This window comes from Physcomitrium patens, chromosome 1, assembly GCF_059467195.1.
Source record: "Physcomitrium patens ecotype Gransden chromosome 1, ASM5946719v1, whole genome shotgun sequence".
NCBI lineage: Eukaryota > Viridiplantae > Streptophyta > Bryopsida > Funariales > Funariaceae > Physcomitrium > Physcomitrium patens.
In genome coordinates, this window is record NC_143410.1 from 25,369,627 (window position 1) to 25,390,381 (window position 20,755).

Below are 20,755 nucleotides of genomic sequence, written 5' to 3' on the forward strand. Positions count from 1 at the left end.
ATTTTAATATAATAAATTAAGAGAAATTTTAAATAGACCAATGATTTTACTAAAATCAACCCACCTTTGATGAAGAATTGGTAATCATGATAAATATGGTTGATTTTCTTTGGTTGCAAATCTAATAGTGGAGAAATAAATCTAGAAGTAAATTTGTTTTTTTCATAATAGTTAGGATGAGAGGGTTAATTTAATAAAAACTTGGATCTATTTAAAATTCTTCTAAATTAATTGTTAATTAAATAAACATACAAAATTTTATGAGTTTTAAATGCTTTAATTTTTTTAGAACAAAGAGCAATTAAAAATGATAGCTTTAATTGTGGCAACTTATAAGTATGTAATTTTTTATTTTATTTTATTTTATTTTTTGTATTTTTTGTGTATCATTATTAGTACTATTATTATTGTGTACATCAATAGATTATAAGACTACATCTTCTTTCAATCCAAGGTGATAGTTAGTTATTATTATACACTAAATTAATGGATAATATTTACTCATTTTATAAAATAACTACATTTAGCATGTCTTGCAAATATTTTATGTACTAATTAGATCATTTTTATATTAAAAAAAAAAAAAAAAAAAAATTGTAAATTTAAAAATTTTATATAAGTATAAAAAAGTATTAAAAATTAAAGATAGTATCTTAATAGTTGGATAATTAACTCAAAGAATTTAAATAAATACCCATACTAAATAAAGAATATTCTATCAATTAAAAAATTTCAATATAAATTATTTATATTTAGAAACATTATAAGATTTTTTTTAACAAAATGATAAAAAGAATAAGTATTTTTGCAAATTAATCAAACTTATATTTAAAAGGCATAAGCTTCAATATTTTGTAAAAAATCAAATCCAATTCATTTGATGAATAAAAATAAAATTCCATAAAAAATCATAGCTTTGAGTAAAATATTATAATATCACTGAAACCTCTTATAAAAAGAAACTCTATTCTTATAAAAATAAATTTAAACTATTATAACTGTGTACTCTCTTTTGTTGAAAGAATGGATTTTGGTATTCCACATTGTAAAAACTAAAATTAGAAAATAATTGCAACAATTGTGGCCAAATTGCAAAGGTAGCCTAATTTCCAGAATAAATATAAAGCCAAAAGCACACAAAAGATATTTTAAAAAATAAAAATGGAATAAAGAAAAAAAATGGTAAATATAAAAGAGATGAGTATATATTTTTGGCTCATGGAAAAAGGACAATGAGTGTAACATGCAAGAACTTGTCTCATTGATCACTACAAAGCAAAGGGTTTTGCACAAAAAAAAAGTTGTTACTTACAAACTATTATAAAAAGATGAGTGTTGGTGAAGAAAAACAATATTATAGTTGAAGCTATTTGATCTAAATCCGAATCATGTAAAAAACTCTTGTAAAGAGTAAGTCCAAGTAAAATTGGTTTTTTGATGTTTAAGGATGTTTTTATAGTTATATACTATTTTTTTCTAATTCATTTGGATTGATTACAATTTTGTGTGCCTTATTAATATAGAATAAATAATTCAATTCCCTAAATTTGAGTTGACAAAAACTCAAGCAATTGCAATCTAGTTGGAGGAATTACAAATATCCCTAATATTAGTAAAATCATCATTAGTTAATCATCTTTCATCCGAGAGAAAACCTCAACCTGTTTTGGGTTCAAAGCTACTCAGGCAACTTCTTTTTGGGTTAAAGAGGTTAGACTCATTGTGATCAATAAAATCACCCCATTAATACTGCATGAATGATAATATTCAATTATCTATTATGGACTTAACCGATAAGCTTTAGAATAGCATTATACTCTCACATGGTTTGTAAATACGGTGGTGACATGATAGTTCAACTGGGTTCAAGTTTAAAATCATGGCTACATACAGTGCAATCTTGTTTCGTTCAGAGATTCACAAAATCATGATAAAGCATCCTAAGAATATACAACTTGATTTATATTCCTGATGCACAAGCCATGTCCCAGAATACTGTCATTAAAAATCATGCTCACTAATGTTCCCAAATATCTAAATAGCATCACCCTCATATCACCACCCTGTCAGTCTGATTGGGTATATGGCGCAGCCGAGACATGACTATCATGTTTAAAACAGCATATATTAAGTAGATGGCAATTGCCTCATTCCAGTATCAATTGAACATCTCTCCACACCACCTGCCTTTGTCTACTGCTCTCATCCAGCCTGTATCACAGAGATGAAAGGTTCTCATAACTTCGATTCAATGCGAAGGCTCTATTGGGGATCATGTCTAGGAAAAATTCAAGATACTGAACAAATTATGTGTCATATGATCAAGCGTCTACAATTGGTAGCCACGACCTGAAATGCTTCATATCTTTTAGTCATTGACACAATGGTGTCAGATAAATAAAAAAAAAAATGCAGCAATTTAAACAGCTGAAAATAGAGACTTTCAGCAACAAGAGATTGCAAGGCTCCAAACCATGCACAGAAGTGCAACTTAATCCCACTGGAGAATTCGAAGACAAGCTAGAGTTGACTTTCCAATGAATTGAATCAAGATGGTAGACAACCATCTTTTTCTTATCTCTGCAAATTCCAAGGAGGATTCAAATTACGCATCTCATGGTATCCAGGAGGACCTCTTGGAGTGGTGAGAAGAGAAGGAGAAGCTCCTTGTTGCGCTGCAATGTGACCAGCTCCCGGAGACGCGCCCTGCGGCATATGACCATGGTGCCCATGCACAGATGGAGAAACTCCATAACCACCAAACCCAGGGGGGCCATTAGAAACTCCATTGCCAGGTCCTGCAGGACCTCCTCCTCCTAAAATGGGGCTCATGTGAGAATGACCTGCAGCTGCCGCAGCAGCCGCAACCTTTTGGGCGTGTAATGCATGTGCTGCATGCTGCATTGCCTGCAACACATCAAAACAAAAAATTATTTACTTAAATGAACAAACTTCATCAACTTTCAGTTGATTACGACAATACCACCAAAGTTCGTGACAAGTATCAGCAAGGCAAAACACTGACATACAACACTCGGTAAACGCAGTAGAGAAAGAATCAGTTGTTTCATAATACATCACAAACAAGAAAGAAAGAAAGAAAAGAAACAAATTATGTATTTAAAAGAAAGGACATAGACCAGCTACTGCAGAATGAAATGAATGAAACAAAATATCAAAAGCCAGTACAATTGCTAACCATTTGGTGCGGATATGGCCGGTTGACAAGTGACATAAACCCAGTGCCTGGAGATATTGTACCCGCTAATGCTGCTGCAGCAGCTGAATTTGGAGAAGGGAGACCCAATCCCTGTGGATAATAATTACCCCGTGAAGATCCACCCTGCAACACAAGCACAAAGGTGTCTCACACTTGCTACCTGATTAAGGCAACAGAGATCGCCAACAAACTTCCATAAGAAGCAGGAGACCAAGAAATGCAATCATAGGAACGATAAGCTTATACAAATCCTCAGCTTACTAGAACAATTGTCTTAGTATCAAGCCTCCACCTCGAACTTAACAAGTACTCGTTCACGGAAATAAATTAAAATAGTATCACCTTCAAATACCTGGTTCAAGTGTTGTGGCTGTCTGCCCAGTAACGGACCCAAAGCTGGAGTTGATCCATGAGGGGGATGTGTTCCATGGCTTGCGGACTGTGATGCAATCGTTGTATGGGCTGATGGTGGACTTGGTGTCCTTGCATACTCCAATTCCCCTTCCTCAAGATCAGTTGAAGCCTGGACTTCAGCACCACTCGCAACGGCAGTCTCCGACTGCACGATCGGGGCAGCAGCTACATCAGCACAAATAGAAGCTGCCTGAGAAGTAGCCGGAGGCCCAGGTGCAGGTGGTGATTGTGACGCATTCTGAACCTTCTTCTTTGACTCCTCTTCACTGCTTAACACCTGAACGACCCGTGAAGTGTTAAGTTGACGCCCAAGCTTGTGAGACCGAATCTGTGAATGACCTGACGCACTATGCACATCTACTTTATGTGAGACTTCAGCGCCGCTTGCAATAGCGATCTCTGATTGCACGATAGGCGCAGCAGGCAAGTCAGTACTACTTGGGATATCTTGAGACGCAGATGAGGGCCCCGGAGCAGATGGAGACTGTGATGCACTCAGAACCTTTTTCTTTGACACCTTCTCAGTGCTCAACACCTGAACAAACCGGAACATGTTAAGACGGCATCCAAATATTTGGCAAAGACCCCGTGAATAAAATGCTGCATCATGCACCTACATTACACACCAGGAACACATCTCACTGTGTTTAGAATCAGCTGTGGCAGGGGATTTCTATGCCATGGGACAAATTCAAATTATGTTTAGTAAGACCTGCTTCAACATTTGTACAAGGTGGTGCTTTTCTGCGGTTAGTTTCTCGAGCTTCGCCTCCAACTCTGCTTTCTTGCCACCTCCTGCGTCTGTTTTTTCCCTAGCCTCTTCAGCGAGGTCCCTTCCTATCACCTGAGAAACACGTTTTCGGAACAAAGCTCAAAAATCAAACTACTGGTGATCTAAAATCAAGAGATAAATACTTAAAACTCATACGATGGTCAACTAATGATAACAGTATCAACAACAGCAGCAAAGTTTTCTAATGACTTCCACTAAAGCACAAGACACTAACAAGCACAAGGCAATCGAGGCCAGAAACAAAACCAACATGAAAGGTGACAAAATCACTCACAGGCTTTCCAAAATTTAACTCCTCGGAATGTACGGGTGGTGTAGAAGGTGCTTCCACTCTCACAAAATCTCCTTGTTCAACATCATTCACTTCTATCTGACCATCATCCTCTTCCACAGCCAATCCTAGATTAGCATCGGATCCCTCTTTTTTAGTGTTTTCGATTTCACTGTTATCCCCAATCCCAACCACTTTATCCACAACCTTTTGGTCCAATTCCATCTCCTCACCTGCTCCTGTTGAGTCAAGCGCCATGGGCTCAACGGCGACAGGCGTACCACCCACTAAAACCTCCTCATCAACCTTCACCTTCACCTTACCCTTCCTCACATCAACAAGAGAAGTTTCCTCTCGTTTTCTCTTCTTTCTTTCTTTCCTATCCATGTCTTCTTCCAAATCTGCAGGTTCATCGCTCTCTAGTTTAGTTTCGAATTGCAGTTCATTGTCATCAGAGGACTGACCTCTTGATAGAAGCCGATCAGAAGAATCTTCCGCAGTTGCACATAAGTCCCTGTATCCCTCCCCTTCGCAGCCCCCATGTCGAGTCTTTCCTCCATACTTACTCCTGTCTTCCCCATCCTCTGCCTCCTCAGGAATATCCTCGTCCATGTAATCTGATTTCACTAGACCGTCGCTCTCTCCACGCCCTTCTTGTCCAATATCCGTCTCTGGATCATCTCTGGGCCCTTCTCTCGCATGAACATGTGAGGGTGAAACATTGTGGGAGCCAGAGACGCAAGTGTCTTGGCGCGTCAAACAGGGAGTCGGAAAGTCAGAGGTTAGCGAGCTACTGCGCAGAGCGTCATTTCGTTTCTCGAGCGCCTGCCTAAATGCAGATAGCGAGATGGTCGGTTTTGGGATTGACCACTGGCGCGTGATCCCAGAAACCTTGTGGAGTTCACCCCTGTACAGAAAAATCATTGCTCCTGCTCTCTAAACTTTCTCCGCAGCTTCCAGATTCAACGACCTTAAAAACCCTAATTTCTCAAACACATCCAACCACGCAGTTTCTGAATAATGGCATAAAACTGAGAAAATTTCGTAAACATGTAGCAAACGCAGAAGTATGACGAGGCTCAAACTGCCAAAAGTTTAATAACAAATCAGTGCCAAGCACAGGTATTGCAGAGGTGCGGAGAGAAGTCCAAAATTCCAACAACAAAGGCCAAATAAATAGAAACACATGCAGACGTGCTACCCGACCGCCACCTCTCTCAAACGAGAAATCCACTCGTGACTACAGTCAAATCGTTGAACAAACCCAAACAGCAGACAATTCCTCTTCATACGAACCCATGGGCTTCCGCACTCCAAAAGTGAAACCCAATAATAATCCCCCCCATCATTGAATTGAACTCTGAACAGCAAAACAACTTTACAGCTCCCTGAACTCACCGCGCCAACACATAACCGCTCTCCACGTTTCACTTCCTCAAGCTAACTTTCGCAGCAATCTTCACCGGAAAGCTCGCTCCGCAGAAAGGAATGTCACACGTCCCACAATCCTGTGTCAAAATCTGGAGATACCCACCTGAGAAGGAAAAGGAAGGTGAATTTCGTATACATCCAGCAGTCTGCGCAGAGATGATTGCAAGCAAGAGGGATAGGAGCGAGATTTGTCGGCGCGCGGACAACTGCTAAGGCACTGAGAGGACTCGGGAGGCAGAGATGACGAAGGTCAGCGCTTCATCTCGGCTTGTCATCCGCTCGTCAGTTTTGACCGGAATGGTCGCCGAAGATCTAACCTTCATTGAAAACTTTCGTCCAAATGTGGATGGGTTGTGGCGTAAGTCGATTTCCTTCAGAGTTACTAAACCCTAAAACCCCATCATGTTCATCTGCGATCCGTGTGCGAAGAGAGTGACAATAGAAATTGTAGTTGCTGACATGGGTCTTTGGATGGGTATGCGAGCTCTGCAGAAAAGTACCGATTCTCTGAGATGTATAAGAACCGTTCTTCAGGACTGGATATGATGCATTGAAGAATGTTCAGTGCTACCATGGAGGCAATGGAGGTAGAGTCTGAGCATGTGAGCTCTGTCGAGGGGAAATTGAGGTTTCATGGGGAGGATGATGATCTGGCTAGGATACTTCAAGAGCAGCTCTCACTTTTGGAGCATTCAGAGCCTGAAGTTCGTAGGGAGGCTCTTGTTTCGATTTCTTCACACTTAGATTTGACGAGAGAGGTGAAAACGAGGAGGGAGATTCTGCATTGTTTGCAAGCTCAGCTTTGGAAGGAGGACGACCCTTTTCTTGTGCATAACGTGGTGAAAGTTTTAGTTGATGTGGCCCTCGTGCCGCTTTGTGCGTACCCTCCGGCGATTGCTGCCTCCGGTCATCGGCAAATATGCACATGTTCAAAAAGGATTTCAGAAAATGGGATAATGTGTAGGTCGTGTGGGAAGAGTGCGGATATGCAAACGAGAGATGGGTTGGTTTCGTCCACCACATCCCCTCTACAACGCGAAGCTCACGATAGGCTCGATTTGAAGGCTGAGGGAGGGAAGTGGGTTTCTCGAATGGAGGGTCTTATTGATTATAAATTTGCGATTGCTAAATTGGTGGTGCAACTGCTCCATGCATATCTTGCCACGAAAGATCAGGTGGAATTGAAGTTGAAAAGCGCTGTGCGATTACAGCTTCTGCATTCCCTGCTTAAAATCTCCGAAAAGATTGATGGCATTGTGACGTGGGAGTCACTTGGATTTGTGGTTAGACGGCATCTTAGAAGCAGTCAACCTCGCGTGCGGGCATTAGTGCTGCGATTGCTTGTTGAGAGCGTACCGGAACTGAATAATCCCCTCTCAGAAAATGTTGCTGAGGCAGAAGAAGGTGCCAAGAGGAGGCGTGTCGGGGACCACTTCCCTGGAAGAGTTCGAGAAGCTGAGAATGCTGTGCAGAGAACTACAGATTTAGGAATGAAGCCGGATGATCTCTTGCCGAACTTGACCAACAAATTTGTTGAACAGGAGACGAAGCACCAAGGTGTCAATAGTAGTCGTCCTGGGCTTGGTGTATCGTGCTCGAAGGCAGGGGAGACCCTTCTTTCTTCATTTTTGAGTTACGTGAGGGATCCGTTTCCATCTGTGAGAGAGGCAGCTCTAAGGGCTCTGATGAAGCTCCACGGCAAAGGATACGAATTGACCAGTGAATGCTGCAAAGTTGCCATTAACTTATTTAGGGATTCATTCGAAAATGTGCGCATAGCTGCAATCGAAATGGTAAGTTCCTGCTTCTTCTTCTTCTTCTATCGTCGTTACTAATGCTATTATCATTACTATTATTATTACTATTATTGTTATGATATTGCGTCAACACTTGATTTGTACGCTTGTTATTTTTCTCTTGTTGGCTAACTGGGCTTAGATCGCTTCACCGTCATACTATGATTTAGCACTCTGCATAAACTCTAATCTACTGAAGCAAGTGCCATATTATTACTATTTAATACAACATCTCGAGTTGTAAATAATACAACATACTTTTGGCAGGTAGGGCTATGGATGAGGAGTTACTCAGATATGAGAAATGGTTCGTCGTCAAAGCAGCGCACGGAAGCATTCTTACAGGTACCTCTTAAAGGCAATATTGTGGAGTCTCTGAAAATCGTTGAGACCTGGATTGGTGGTGGCTGCACTTCTCTCATTGGGAAACCTTTTGTCAAAGACTCATCATTCTGGAGAAATCATGATGCAAATCAGATGATGAATTGTGATCGAGATAGCAAATGTCTGGTACCAGTTTTATGCTGTACTTGAGAATACCTACATGTTCGAACCAGCACAGATGTTCTCTTAGAGCTGAGAATGACAATGAGAAGTTACTTGGGTTTTAATTTGACAGTTCAATACATTTTCAGTTAGGAAGAGTTTGTAAAATGCAGTTGTTTTTTTCTTGCTGGTGATAAGTGAAGTCTGGTTGGGTTATCCTTCATGAAGGAGTACGCGATGTCTTTTGTTTTTGGTTTTTTACAGATACTTTAGGTATGGAGATGTCAAGGTTTTTTATTGGAAATACTTGTTCTCTTAGGTTTGCACCACCGTCACAGACATGAATATGCGCGTAAGGGAAGCGGCTTTCCGTGTACTTGGCGAGGCAGCCAAGGTACCTGAGAGCGTGTTGCTTCAAACTTTGACCAAGAAGGTAGCGAAGGCTCCTAAAGAAACAAATGTCTCAGCATCTGTGTCGTCAGTGTCACAAGATGGTGATACCGATACCGACTTCTCCAAGTTTGAGGACAGTACAAACCTGCTGGATGCGAGTGCTGCTGGTGCATTTGTGCATGGACTTGAAGACGAATATCTTGAGGTGAATTATGTTACAACTCTTCAACAACGTTTATTGTTGATGACAATGTTGCTCACAAGTAATTAGTGTTTCGTGGTTTTTACAGTACAGCATTTATCAAACCGTGCCTTGTTTGCTTGTTAGAAATGGACGACGTAGAAGGTAATATTGCGTTTGTATATCGTTTATGAATCTTCGTGACAGCCTGGCCTTATCGTCCTTTACCAGGTACGATGTGCGGCAATAGAGGCTCTGGCAAAACTCGCTTGCAAATGTGAGAAGATGGCTTCTGGTGCAGCGAATCTTCTGCTTGATATGCTGAACGAAGAGGTGGAGATTGTGCGAATGCAGGCAATGCATGCACTTTCACAGCTTGCAACTGCAGGTTACCTGTCCGTCAATGATCAACACCTTCATCTGGTGAGAGCTAGGATTATCGCTATAAGAGTTCCAACCTAAAATTTTGACATGAATTGTATATTAATAATTGTGTGTGCATACTACTTCATTGTCAACTGTTGCTTTGGATCTTTGCCGAGCAGTTTTTAGGTGTGGTGAAGGATATAAATCCAGAGATGCGAAAAGGTGGCTGCAACTTACTTTCTACTTCCCAACTGCCGAGCTTCAGCATTTTTCATTCAGTGGTTTGCACGCTCCTTACCAGTTTAGAGCACCATCCTGAGGTCTGTTGGATATCTCCTCTCCTTTCTTTATTCTACATGTACAGAATGGAAACTTGTTTCGTCCTAATGCAACTAAATGTTTTACATGGAGCTCTCAAAAGTCCTCTCTTTTTGAAGCGACTTGTTTTAGACATCATTGTGGAATTTGTTTGCATGGTTTATGCAGCTTATATCACGAATTCAATGTCTATCTCCCGCAGGATGAAGACTTTGTGATTAGCACTTTTAGCGATTTGGGTCAGAGTCATCCTACTTACACTGAATGCATTGTTGAAGAGTTGATCCAGAAGGTATGTGCTTTTAAACGTTTCTGATCATATTTTTTCTCTCAAGAAACAGACAGGATGAAATTAACTGCAGGGATTTTGTTCTGAATCAAATTTTGACATATAATGATTTTGTTTCTATTTTTATATCTACTGCCTCATGTAATGGTTTGATTGGACGGGATCGCTGGTATTTTTTGTGGACATTTCCCATCTTTCTATGGAAAAGCTTACGGTTCCTTCAGTTTAGATCACTTTTCACTTTCATTTTTGACATTGTCGCTCATATTTTCTAATACGGTTCCCTTTGGTTCTAATGAGAGTCTTCTTATAATATGTATAGAACGGCTCTGCAGACACTGCCCTTGTGTTTATGTCAACAATGATTGTTATTGAGGCAGCACTTTGTCATTGTCATGCACAGATGCAAGGATATCTTAATGAAGAAATTGGACTTGATGAGCCCCGATTTGCAGCAGTTTTATCACTTTTCCTGGGCGCTGCACTTTCTAATTCCAACATTGTCTCACTCATACCCGCAAGGTTACTATCCTATGCCAGCTTTATCAGGCATAAAATCCCTGACAACCTTCCATCGTTCAATCTGCGGCCAGTAGCCTTGAAGTCTGTCCAGTTTTCATGGTCAAATAGTGAAAAGCATCCAATGACTGTTCCCTTCCAATCTTGGCGACGAGCCCTCCATATACCAAACCCTGTTGCCAAACGACATAACTTATGAGGAACTGTGCAGTGCAACTTGTGGGGTTGCTTAGACAAGTAGCAACTAAGTAGCTTGATTCTTTAGTTTTTGTAAATATGTCAATCGTGCCAAGCAAGCCACATCATAGTTGTAACAATGAGTTACATTTTCAAAGACAACATTGTGGTGTTGGATTATTTTGTAAAATTACTTTTACTTTAGATGAAAGGTACTGGAGAATTTGTTTCATGTCATCAAATTTTGAAGTGATTAGTTTCTAAGGCTTAAAAGAAAAAATATTGAGTAGAAACATGCACACTATTTGAAAATTATTTAAATTATTTATAACAATTATGTTTTGGTCTTTGATATGTTTAATATTCTCTTAGGAAGACTTAAGTTTTAAAATGTAAAATGAGTAGACAATACATATATTCTCAGCAAATTAACAACCATTCTACTTCAAATGTTTGAATATCTCGATTTTAATAACATATAGTTCTTTTGAATTAAAAATAAATTATCTGCATTAAAAAAAACTTTAGAGTCAAAATACATTTATGCACCGATTGATAAGAATTAAAATCAAGAGAGTGGATTTTAAACTTTGGAGAGTAGACGTATTACCCTCCTTGTCTTTCCAATCAATTTTGTATCTTTTCTTACAAAACTTATAGAGATGACATCGTTGTAATGATTTTAGGAATCATGCATGGGATACAATGTGCACATTGTTGAAAGATATTGAAGCAACCACTAGTTTAGTTCAAATTAGTCTAATCAACAATAAGTTACTATATTGTTGAAAATAGAAAAAAGTAGTCAACATAGCATGAACTATCAAGATAAATATGAGATATAATTAGAATCTATTACACATGTAAAATTAGATTTGATGTATAAATATAGTTCAAGAAGTAGGTGAACACAATTCATCAATAGAAAATATTCCACATGGTATCAAAACTTGGTAGGAAGAAGTCCATCAATTATTGAGAGTACATAGACTAGAACAATCTTGTTACTATATTAAGAGGTTATGTGCCAAGGTTATGATATCACCCATGTGATGTGCAAAGGTTATGATATCAAATTTTACTTACTAAAAATATGCTTTTGTACTTGTTCAAAGCAGTTTCTTGCTCATGTTTGTTACATTTTCATTGCATTGGAGAATGTTGTTGTTTTGAGAAAATGATTGATTGTTCCGCCTAATTGCCTGCCAACTATAGGAGTTGGTTGCCTACTAAGTATTTTCACAAATTGTAAAACATGTTATTGTGTTGGAAGAAGTAGTTGTGGTTTAGCTACAAGAATTTGAAAGCTGATTGGAAATTTTAGAAGTATAACTTGACGGGATGGATCTATATAATGAAAATTGTATTTAATTAGTAGGGATGTGATGACGAGCTTAGCAAAAAAATTGGCTTTATAGTAGTTACAATCTAACCAAACACTAGAAATTAAGCCTCACAATTCCATGTTTCTAACATGATCTAATGATTGGTGTTGGAATTTCACAAAAAGTATAAGAATAGTGTTAGAATTTTATAGAAAGTCTTACAAAGACTTGAAAAATAGAAGAGACAAAACCAAAAGGATATCTCTTTGTAGGTGAAACGAACAAATTGGTTGGCAATATAATTTATCTTGTATAGCAATCATGACAAAATAAGTACTTATCACGAAAAAATTATGGGCAATTGTGGAAGAGAAAAGAAAACCAACAACATTTCATGCTTTGTTTGGAGGGAAATATTATACTATTGTGGCTCTTAAGCATACAAAGAACAAAGTTCATTTGGTGATATTAATGTATGTTTGTGACAAAGTCATGGATATTGTAATAGAAAAACAAGATCTTATTGATACATGGAATATACTTAAGGAGTAATATTAAAATGGCGATCAATAACAAATAGTGTTGATAAAATTTCAATTTTTTGCATTACATTTATATTAAGCATGAGATATTGAAGAATATGTGAGATTGGCAAGGAAGTATAAAAACAAATAGCATTGATAGAAGTGCTTCCAAAAAAAATGAGGGTAAATCTCTTGAATGTCTTATCTAGGAATTATGATATGATGATACAATCTATCAATAATTCAATCCCACTGTCAAGCTTTGATAAGTATATTACATGAATACTAAATGACATAAAACAACTAAACATAAGAGCTTGACATTTAGGAGAGGTCAAAAAAATTAATTGCATTGTAGGTCTAAATCGTGGGTGTTGCCAAATTCAAGAAAATATATTATAAATTGAATGTAGCGGTAGACGAAGAGGAAGAGGATATTCAATGTCAAAAGGACTATTATTTGCTTCATATGTAGTAATTCCAATTATATCACAAGAAAACATTATCATTAGAAAGGACAGAGTATCATAGAAAATGATATCAATATGGTAGTAGGTTCAAAATCTAAAAAATTGAAAGAATTAGGTAAACTTGAGGCATCTCTAGCTAAATTTGAGAATATAAAACAATGATAAATGGACAGTGGGTGTAGCATTCACATGATGGAAGAAAAGAATTTAGTCACAAATATGACAAAAATAGAAAAGATAAATCTTACTATTGATGGTGGTGAATTATATGGAATTGAAAGAAAAGATATCATGGATATATATATTTACATTAATAATTATCTAAATAATATGAATAGGTAGAAATATGTAAAAATAGGTAAAAATAAATAAATATGATAATATCTTATAGAGAAGCTTTTTAGAAGCTTCATAGATGGGGTTTCACCTTTAAACTTGCCTATAGATAATTAGTAGGTTGAACACTTGGCCAACAAGTTAGCCATGTGTTGCTCATATTAATAGCTTATGGTATAAGCTAACCATGTGGCACACTTAAAAAACTTGTCATAGAAGTTAACGTGTCTCGCAAATTGGACACATGATGGAGGTTCTATAGAACATCATTCCATAGATCTTGATTAGACAATATATACATACTTTCATATTTCATTTTGTCATCTCTCTTTGATACATACCTCACTTGTTTATGTATCTTCTTTGAGTTCTTATTCTTGACAAAAGGTGATGTTGATTTAAAAACCAACTATGATGAAATAAAGATCACTAATATTTTGTACTCTCCAACTATTATCAAGAATCTATTATTAGTAAGATGTCTTGCAAATGATAGAAGAACTATTCTTTTCACAAAAACTCGTATATATTCTAGAGAGTGCAAAAAAACTTGAAAATAATTGCAATTAGGTATAGAGACTCAAAAAATAAATTATATAAATTTGGTAATACTATCTTCAAAGAAAACAAAGTCAATTTTGTTTTAGTTAATATTGAAACAAAGAAATCGCATTGTTGTTTTGAATATCAAAATTATGTTAAATTATATCATCTTTTGAAGGCAAATTGAATGAATAAATTACCTAAAATTCAAAATGAAAAACAAATATATAAAGCTTGTTTAGGAGAATGACAACATAGACAAAAATGTCCAAAGACATCCTTTAATAGAAGAACAAAGATGAATCAACTTATTGATGCTCATTTAATGGGATCTATGAGAATAGCATCATTTAATGGGACCTATGAAAATAGCATCATTAAATGGGTGAAGATTTTTTGTTGTATTAATTGACAATAGAAGTAATAGTCGGGTATATTTTCTTAAAACAAACAATAATACTCTTCAAAAATTCAAGCAATTCAATGCAACTATTCTAGATTCAAACATGCACTATTGGAATCAATTTTGATTTTGAAGTATCTCTAATAATTCACACATTTATAATAGTTTATGGTTTTCGTGAATGTATTATGCTCCACACAAACCACCTCGATTCTACATTGTTTGTTCCAGGGCATGCAACCTGACACCTGATGTTGGCAAAATCATTCAGATGCAATTTACAACGATACTTCGATTTCAATACAAGAGTATCCGGTACAAGATTTTGTGCCCCGGTTGAGACTTAGATAGATAACAGGGAAGATATCGCAATTGAGAATTTATCTACTCACGGAAGTATGGTGATCTCAAAAATACATAATACTGGAATGATCTTACGAATGCCACGGCAAGTATGTCATACTCAATCAAATTTTTTAACAAATCGAACTCTACTAGAATGATTCAAGTACGATAATTTCACAAAATTTGGGCTCAAAATACTGCTTTGAAAATGAAAAAGAAAAAGAAAAGCAATATCAAATCTGAATCAGTGTCGCATCCATACAAAAACCACGTCAAAAGTAAGAAAAAGGTAAAAGGCACATGAAATGCAAAATCATTCCAAAAGATAAACCACTTTAAAACTAAAGGCAGTGTCAAACACCACTCTAGACAGATCGATTTGAAGTATACGATTTGATATACAAGCATGTCTACACCAAGAATCAAACAGGGTTGACACATGAATAACTGACATCAAAACTTAAATTAAGTAGACGATGAAATCGTCAATTTACACAAACGACTCCTTTGTGTACGTGTGAACTGACCACGAAACAACTGCTGCACATGCTAGAAACTCAAACTACAGATAAAGCAAGGCTTCCGTCTTAGAGTAATAAATCTAGATATCAATGCAACGGAATCAGCATACGAAGACAAACGTACGATTGGGTGGAGATAGATTTTCAGTACAATTGCGGACGCTGGGGAAGACTGATTTCTGGGTTAATTTGTTAACACGGCAAAACTACACTTGATGAAATTAGCGAGATTTTAGTTTTAATCTTTACCATTCTCGGATACAGGAGAAATACTGCGTTCAAAAGACCGATCCTGAAAACCAGTCCGCAATCAATGTCAGGTGAAATACAATGCAATGACCTTTGACAGGCTCTAGTAATAATCATAGTTTTCACTTGTTTCTATATCCAAAAACAGGCAGGAGCAAGGTTAAGGAATTAGAAAATACGCATAACGAGGACACTAAATGCCTGTAATTACCTCATTATCTCCCTTGGGACTCATACTACCGTTTTTTTCCTCACTGGAGCTTCTTCTTCCATTCGCCTGCATAAAATCGTCGAGACATTTGGTTCACAAGTACTTACTGGTTGAGGTGCTTAACTAACAATCCTTGAGCTAATGCTACGAACACTTCCTAGTGGGAACATTCGTACCATTTTCACTGGAGATTTAGACCGGCTTAAGCGGGGGCTCCGGCTACCTTTCTTCCAAGGTGATCCCTGTCAATGATAAAATTCCAAGTCAGACCATGACACAACAAGATTTTGGGGTACTTCAGCAGTTTAGTATACACTCATTCCGCAATGTTTTAGAAGCCGAGTTAAAAACGAGAGAACACAAAATAGGCCTTCAGTTATGCTCTCAATAACCTGTACAGGCGAAGGTGACAATGACCTGCAGTAAATAACAACACCGCAATGATAGAACCAACATCAGACACAATAAAACAAACTTCGAATAGATCAGCATTTAGTTCGATGTGAGTTCACATACATCAGCCACAACAGGAAAATGCAATTCTCTATTCAATTACGGTAATACTGAGATTCGCGTGACGGAACTTACTTTGAAAGTGATCGCACAGAGAGCGAACGAGAACGGGAACGAGATCGCGAAGGAGACCGTGACCGTGACCGCGACCGTGACCGTGACCCCGACCGTGACCGCGACCGCGACCGCGACCGGGCGGACAGAGGAGTTGGGGAGCGTGGTGAACGAGATCGCGACCGTGGAGATCGGTTACGCGGAGACTTGCTGCGAGAGCGGCTGAACAAAACCCGCCAATACAAAGTTAATTCTCATTGCGAATGCATTGAGGCGGCCTAAGGAACAGGAAAAATTGAACGACACACATACTAAGTTCTCATTCCTAATAGCACAATTGAAAGAGGAGTTAGTATCTCCAACCCGCAATTAAGTAATAGAGGAACCAAACTATACCTGCGGCTACGTGAACGGCTTCGAGTAACACTCCTCCGAGAAGACCCATAACCCTTGTCCTCTTTTACCTGTCAGCGAGACGTAGAATTAACAGTAGCAAAAGGGGCTTCAACGCTTAAAATACTAGTAATAAACAAAGAACACACATATGTAAGCAAAGGACAGATCACCAACCCGAATGAAAGACCGAGAAAATGGGTTCCGAAATTCTGAGTCATCCAACTTCCGGATCTGCAGAACACATAAATTACTGCATGTTTCGAAAATGTTTATCTGTAAGCATGTATTTATGCCTTGTCAGGTCCGGTTCATGGTCGAGCAAATTTACACGTACATCTTTGTCGCAGAATTCAAACTTACAGCGTATTTCATATCATCATAATTCGTGAAGTCCACGATGCCCATTGTTCCCGAAGTGCCATCACGAAAAACTTGTGCAAAGCACACATCACCAGCCCTACGCATGTGATCCTGTACATAGCACCATTTGTAAAAGTAAGTCAGGAACAACTATGTCCATTACCCAAATAAGTAAATAAAAACACGTCTCAACATAGTTAGTGATAAAAAATAAAAATAGAAATCGAAGATGGAAATAGAAGCGGAGTACTACAGAAGCCACTATATATATTCGTATTTAGAAAACGCAAAACTAGTGCATACCTTCAAATCTTGCCACGAGGCAGACGATGGTAATCCGGTCACCGTTACTGCTCAAAGTACATAGTGTCACACGTCAGAATTCTATAAAACAATGATTCTTCCTACGAACTAAATATTTCACATACAGTAATACAAATGCCAATTAAGAAAACTGCGAATCATACCTCTATATTCGGACCGGCGAGAAACCCCTCCTGCACGACCACCACAATCTGCGGCGCTTCCACCTCCACCCCTTCCACCACTACTATAGATGCTATACCGATCCACTGCTGGCGGAGGCCCACGACCACCATGGGCAATTTCAACCTGTGGAGAAAAGTCAATGTAAAATAGAATGAACAAGGTCTAAAAAAGACAACAGGCAAAACATGAAACATTCATTGTTTAGATAAGTAAATAAAATTAAAGACCAGATGACTGCATCAAACGACCATTCAGAGTTGCCCGAAACATAGCATGGAGGGAAAACCGTACTCGCAATCGATTCCCATCAAAGTTGTACCCATCCCGTCCACGAATAGCATCTTCCGCATCCCTTCCGTCTTCGAACTGCGCATGACAAATTATACCATGTTTCTAAGATAGTTCAACATAGAGCTGTTGAATCAGATAATATGAACAGAAAAAAATAAAACAAATAATGGAAACAAAGCGAAAAAAGACCAAAAGAACAGAACAAAACAAAACAAAACAAACAAACAAAAAGGGAAAAAAAAAAAAAAAAAAAAAAAAAAAAGAAGTTATCCTCATTCGAGACTCTAGAGAGCAGTTACTATACAACATCATGGAAATCAAATAACACGCGAGTAGAATTACCTCAATAAAACAATAACCAGGTGGGCGGGGGGGTAATTTCAGGTCAATGTCCACAATTCGTCCATACTGCATCCACACAATAAGTAGAACAAATGGAAGATATGAGCCATACTAAGTCGACGCCGCTGTTGCAACTTTTAGGTCAGTATTCTGGATACACTACCCGCTACAATGAGTTACAGTACCTTGTAAAATAGATCTTCAATTTCTCGCTCCCTCACATCACCGGGAAGGTTTCCAACATAAATCGTACGACTCGCACGGCTGCTCATCGTGCTGGTTTCGATGGGTTACTCTCCTAACTCAGAGAGGGTAAGACTGGAGAAAACAATCCACCACAACTGGTAAGAGGTAGTTGACACATAGCAGTCTCGCCAGTGATCACAGCAAAAAAGTATGTTACCAACTGACGAAATCAGCGGACACCTGCCAGAGCTGAAAATAGAAAGCTATGAGGCCAACCAAGAGAGACATCTTTGGTCCAAGCGAAGCCCCTCAAGCTCCACCGCTCCCTCCTTAGCTCCGGAAAGCTCCACAGCTATGCACGACTTAGACATGCCAAATATCCCACTGTCTCTCACTCTCGTGCATTGGACACGGATTCATCATACCCATCCCCTCTCCCGGCAGGCCATTAATGCATCCCTTCCCTCATCCCTCAGCGTATCCTTCTATCCCTCGTTCCCTTCCTCCCATCAACATGTCTATAAGGTTCATTATTTACGCTCCCTCCAGCTCCACGCATTCTAGTTCCATAGCTTCTCCACGCTCCACGTAAAAACCTAATTCCAAAAAAGCGAATATCGGCTGTGGAAGTAGAGTGTCGGTCTCCCATTGTACCTTACCTCCCCCTCTTTATCCCGTCCAAACGACTTCCGCCGCCGATGCAGAACAGGGCCTCAACAAGTAGAACTGCAAAAAGCCACACAATCATATTCTGTCTCGAAAGAACAAGGCGCCAATTCGAATACACCACACCCCACTGAAAAAAAATTCCTCTGTAACTACATCGACATCACAAAAACTCTCCACCTCCACCTCCAACTCCAGAGAAAACAAAACAAAAACAAAAACAACAACAATGAAAGCAAATACACCGTCAACTTTTCAACACGGTCACGGAATCCGGATAAAACCTAAACCCTATACACGCTGCGTATGCATACGTACTCCTTTCCCCTCCACGACTCCCACAACAGACACAATTCACCACGACCGGATTATTCAGACTTAGCACTTGGCCCTCACATCATCCACTCTGCTTCTACAAACGTACCGAAACTCGGCTCGGTACCTACAAATCAACGGGACAGCGGTACAGCGCAGCGTGTCAGGACAAGAAGAGTAGAGGTAAGAAACATGAAAAGACGTAGGAGCAGTTCGGGAAGAAAACAATTCACCGGCGTGCCAAATCTAACCGGGCATGCACAATCTGGCGCAACATGCAGCAGGACCAACTGCGTCTCAAGGCCACGAAGGGTGCTTTTCGACCCCTTCGATTCCTCCGTCCGTAAGGGGGAGCTCCCTTCTCAATTTGCAACGAAATGAAGCTTCAAGGATTTTCAGAAGCAGCGACACAGCAAAAGTGCGTGACACACAGCACAAGACGGACCAGCTCTTTGCTCTACTCTAGGGCTCCATGATCTGATCTGACCCTCCACTTGGCTCAGTCCCTTCGATCGGACGATACCAGGGCGCTGTCGCGGAGGGTCGGTTTTAGGAGGCTTCTTCTTAGTCGGTGTTGGGGTGTGCATGGCCCTGTCACCGCACCGGATGAATAATCTGAAAATTTATACGAGTCTGAAAAGCCATCCGCTGATTCTTGTGGATGAAGTGCATCTACGTTTTGATGAATTTCTGACGCACGATGAGCAAGGTCAAAACTTTTCGCATGTGTTCATACACACACATCAAAATTTCAAAAGGTGTTTTGACATTTTGGTGACTGAGAAAATAGGTCAAATTTTTTGTTATATATATATATATATATATATTCCAAAAAATTACTTGCTACATGAAATTGCTTTTACAATAAATTCACCCAAAGTGTCAATTTTTGACATAGAGAGAAATAAATCATTTATGTCATTTGTAATATTAGTCCAAAATGATTTGATAAGTTTATTTTAATGTTATTTATTTTATTCCAATTACAATTGCATATTAGTAGACGAATTTCAATAGCATATATAAAAATAAGCCATGTTCTTTTGTCAAAGGTTGTGTGATTTTATTTGTACAACGTTTTTTCTAGGCCGAATATCACACATGCCCCTGAAGTTTCTAGAAATATCAAAAATCCCCGTCAAGTTTTGACAATATCGAGAGTACCCCTCAACTTTGTGATAATTGCAAATTTGCCCTATGGGCTGATAACTTAGAGTTCAGCGTAACAAGTTCGTCTTCTCCCGTAGTGACCATTTTCAGAACCCATGCGTCTGGGCATTGCAAACCACATCTCACACTTATTAGTCGCTGAGCATCCTCCCTAACAAATTCGGTTGCACACAATGCACACAACCCATGGACTTCTGTATCAAGCACAAGCTTCGCGGTCGACTTGTGAAACGTCTTTGGAAACAGCGCAACAGAGAAGTGATCGATCATGTGGTTCGTTCATGACTGGTAGTCGCTGATAAATTGCAACAACATGTAGTGAAAGCTTCGGACGAGGCGAATGACGGTGATCTTTCCGACAAGAGCAAGACCCAGAGAAATAGCGGGGTTGA

The 20,755-nt window shown here is 38.8% G+C and overlaps 3 protein-coding genes across 18 annotated transcripts; 1 reads left to right on the forward strand and 2 right to left on the reverse strand.

Moving 5' to 3' along the window:
* Positions 1 to 2,104: 2,104 nt before the first annotated feature.
* Positions 2,105 to 6,267, reverse strand: LOC112283787 (uncharacterized). The gene is made up of 6 exons (XM_024522928.3): positions 6,097 to 6,267; positions 4,702 to 5,678; positions 4,347 to 4,478; positions 3,573 to 4,169; positions 3,200 to 3,343; positions 2,105 to 2,907 (listed from the first exon to the last, which is right to left on the reverse strand). The coding sequence occupies exons 2-6, from the start codon at positions 5,620 to 5,622 to the stop codon at positions 2,575 to 2,577; spliced, it is 2,127 nt and encodes a 708-aa protein (XP_024378696.1). The 5' UTR covers positions 5,623 to 5,678; positions 6,097 to 6,267; the 3' UTR covers positions 2,105 to 2,574.
* Positions 6,268 to 6,350: 83 nt separating this feature from the next.
* On the forward strand, positions 6,351 to 10,891 carry LOC112283779 (uncharacterized). The gene is made up of 8 exons (XM_024522908.3): positions 6,351 to 6,487; positions 6,622 to 7,922; positions 8,193 to 8,270; positions 8,731 to 9,009; positions 9,217 to 9,408; positions 9,531 to 9,671; positions 9,872 to 9,961; positions 10,362 to 10,891. The coding sequence occupies exons 2-8, from the start codon at positions 6,687 to 6,689 to the stop codon at positions 10,674 to 10,676; spliced, it is 2,331 nt and encodes a 776-aa protein (XP_024378676.1). The 5' UTR covers positions 6,351 to 6,487; positions 6,622 to 6,686; the 3' UTR covers positions 10,677 to 10,891.
* A 4,141-nt stretch (positions 10,892 to 15,032) lies between these two features.
* On the reverse strand, positions 15,033 to 19,568 carry LOC112287739 (serine/arginine-rich splicing factor SR30). 16 transcript variants are annotated; one of them, XM_024531191.3, is made up of 16 exons: positions 19,445 to 19,568; positions 18,872 to 18,938; positions 18,489 to 18,574; positions 18,212 to 18,344; positions 18,027 to 18,092; positions 17,685 to 17,759; positions 17,372 to 17,516; positions 17,208 to 17,254; positions 16,905 to 17,015; positions 16,719 to 16,775; positions 16,545 to 16,612; positions 16,170 to 16,370; positions 15,974 to 15,998; positions 15,758 to 15,823; positions 15,582 to 15,647; positions 15,033 to 15,413 (listed from the first exon to the last, which is right to left on the reverse strand). In XM_024531191.3, exons 4-16 carry the CDS (start codon positions 18,296 to 18,298, stop codon positions 15,360 to 15,362), a joined length of 1,068 nt encoding a protein of 355 aa, XP_024386959.1. In that variant the 5' UTR covers positions 18,299 to 18,344; positions 18,489 to 18,574; positions 18,872 to 18,938; positions 19,445 to 19,568; the 3' UTR covers positions 15,033 to 15,359. The 16 variants fall into 16 exon arrangements, 13 of the variants coding, with proteins under 13 accessions (XP_024386959.1, XP_073393782.1, XP_024386950.1 ...); XM_073537681.2 differs by having other exon boundaries at positions 18,489 to 18,564; positions 18,867 to 18,938; XM_024531182.3 differs by having other exon boundaries at positions 18,867 to 18,938.
* Positions 19,569 to 20,755: the final 1,187 nt, after the last annotated feature.

What these genes read in the sequence shown, in the direction of transcription:
- LOC112283787 (XM_024522928.3), bottom strand. Translation starts at nt 5,622, where the DNA reads ATGATTTTTCTGTACAGGGGTGAACTCCACAAGGTTTCTGGGATCACG. An exon ending in TTGTACAAATGTTGAAGCAG is followed by an intron (nt 4,170 to 4,346) that starts GTCTTACTAAAC and finishes CGGTTTGTTCAG; the next exon opens with GTGTTGAGCACTGAGAAGGT. An exon ending in GGCCATATCCGCACCAAATG is followed by an intron (nt 2,908 to 3,199) that starts GTTAGCAATTGT and finishes GATGTGTTGCAG; the next exon opens with GCAATGCAGCATGCAGCACA.
- LOC112283779 (XM_024522908.3), top strand. Translation starts at nt 6,687, where the DNA reads ATGTTCAGTGCTACCATGGAGGCAATGGAGGTAGAGTCTGAGCATGTG. An exon ending in GCACGGAAGCATTCTTACAG is followed by an intron (nt 8,271 to 8,730) that starts GTACCTCTTAAA and finishes TTGTTCTCTTAG; the next exon opens with GTTTGCACCACCGTCACAGA. An exon ending in GTTTAGAGCACCATCCTGAG is followed by an intron (nt 9,672 to 9,871) that starts GTCTGTTGGATA and finishes TATCTCCCGCAG; the next exon opens with GATGAAGACTTTGTGATTAG.
- LOC112287739 (XM_024531209.3), bottom strand. Translation starts at nt 18,298, where the DNA reads ATGAGCAGCCGTGCGAGTCGTACGATTTATGTTGGAAACCTTCCCGGT. An exon ending in TTGAAGATCTATTTTACAAG is followed by an intron (nt 18,093 to 18,211) that starts GTACTGTAACTC and finishes GTGTGGATGCAG; the next exon opens with TATGGACGAATTGTGGACAT. An exon ending in TCGCCGGTCCGAATATAGAG is followed by an intron (nt 17,255 to 17,371) that starts GTATGATTCGCA and finishes TACTTTGAGCAG; the next exon opens with TAACGGTGACCGGATTACCA.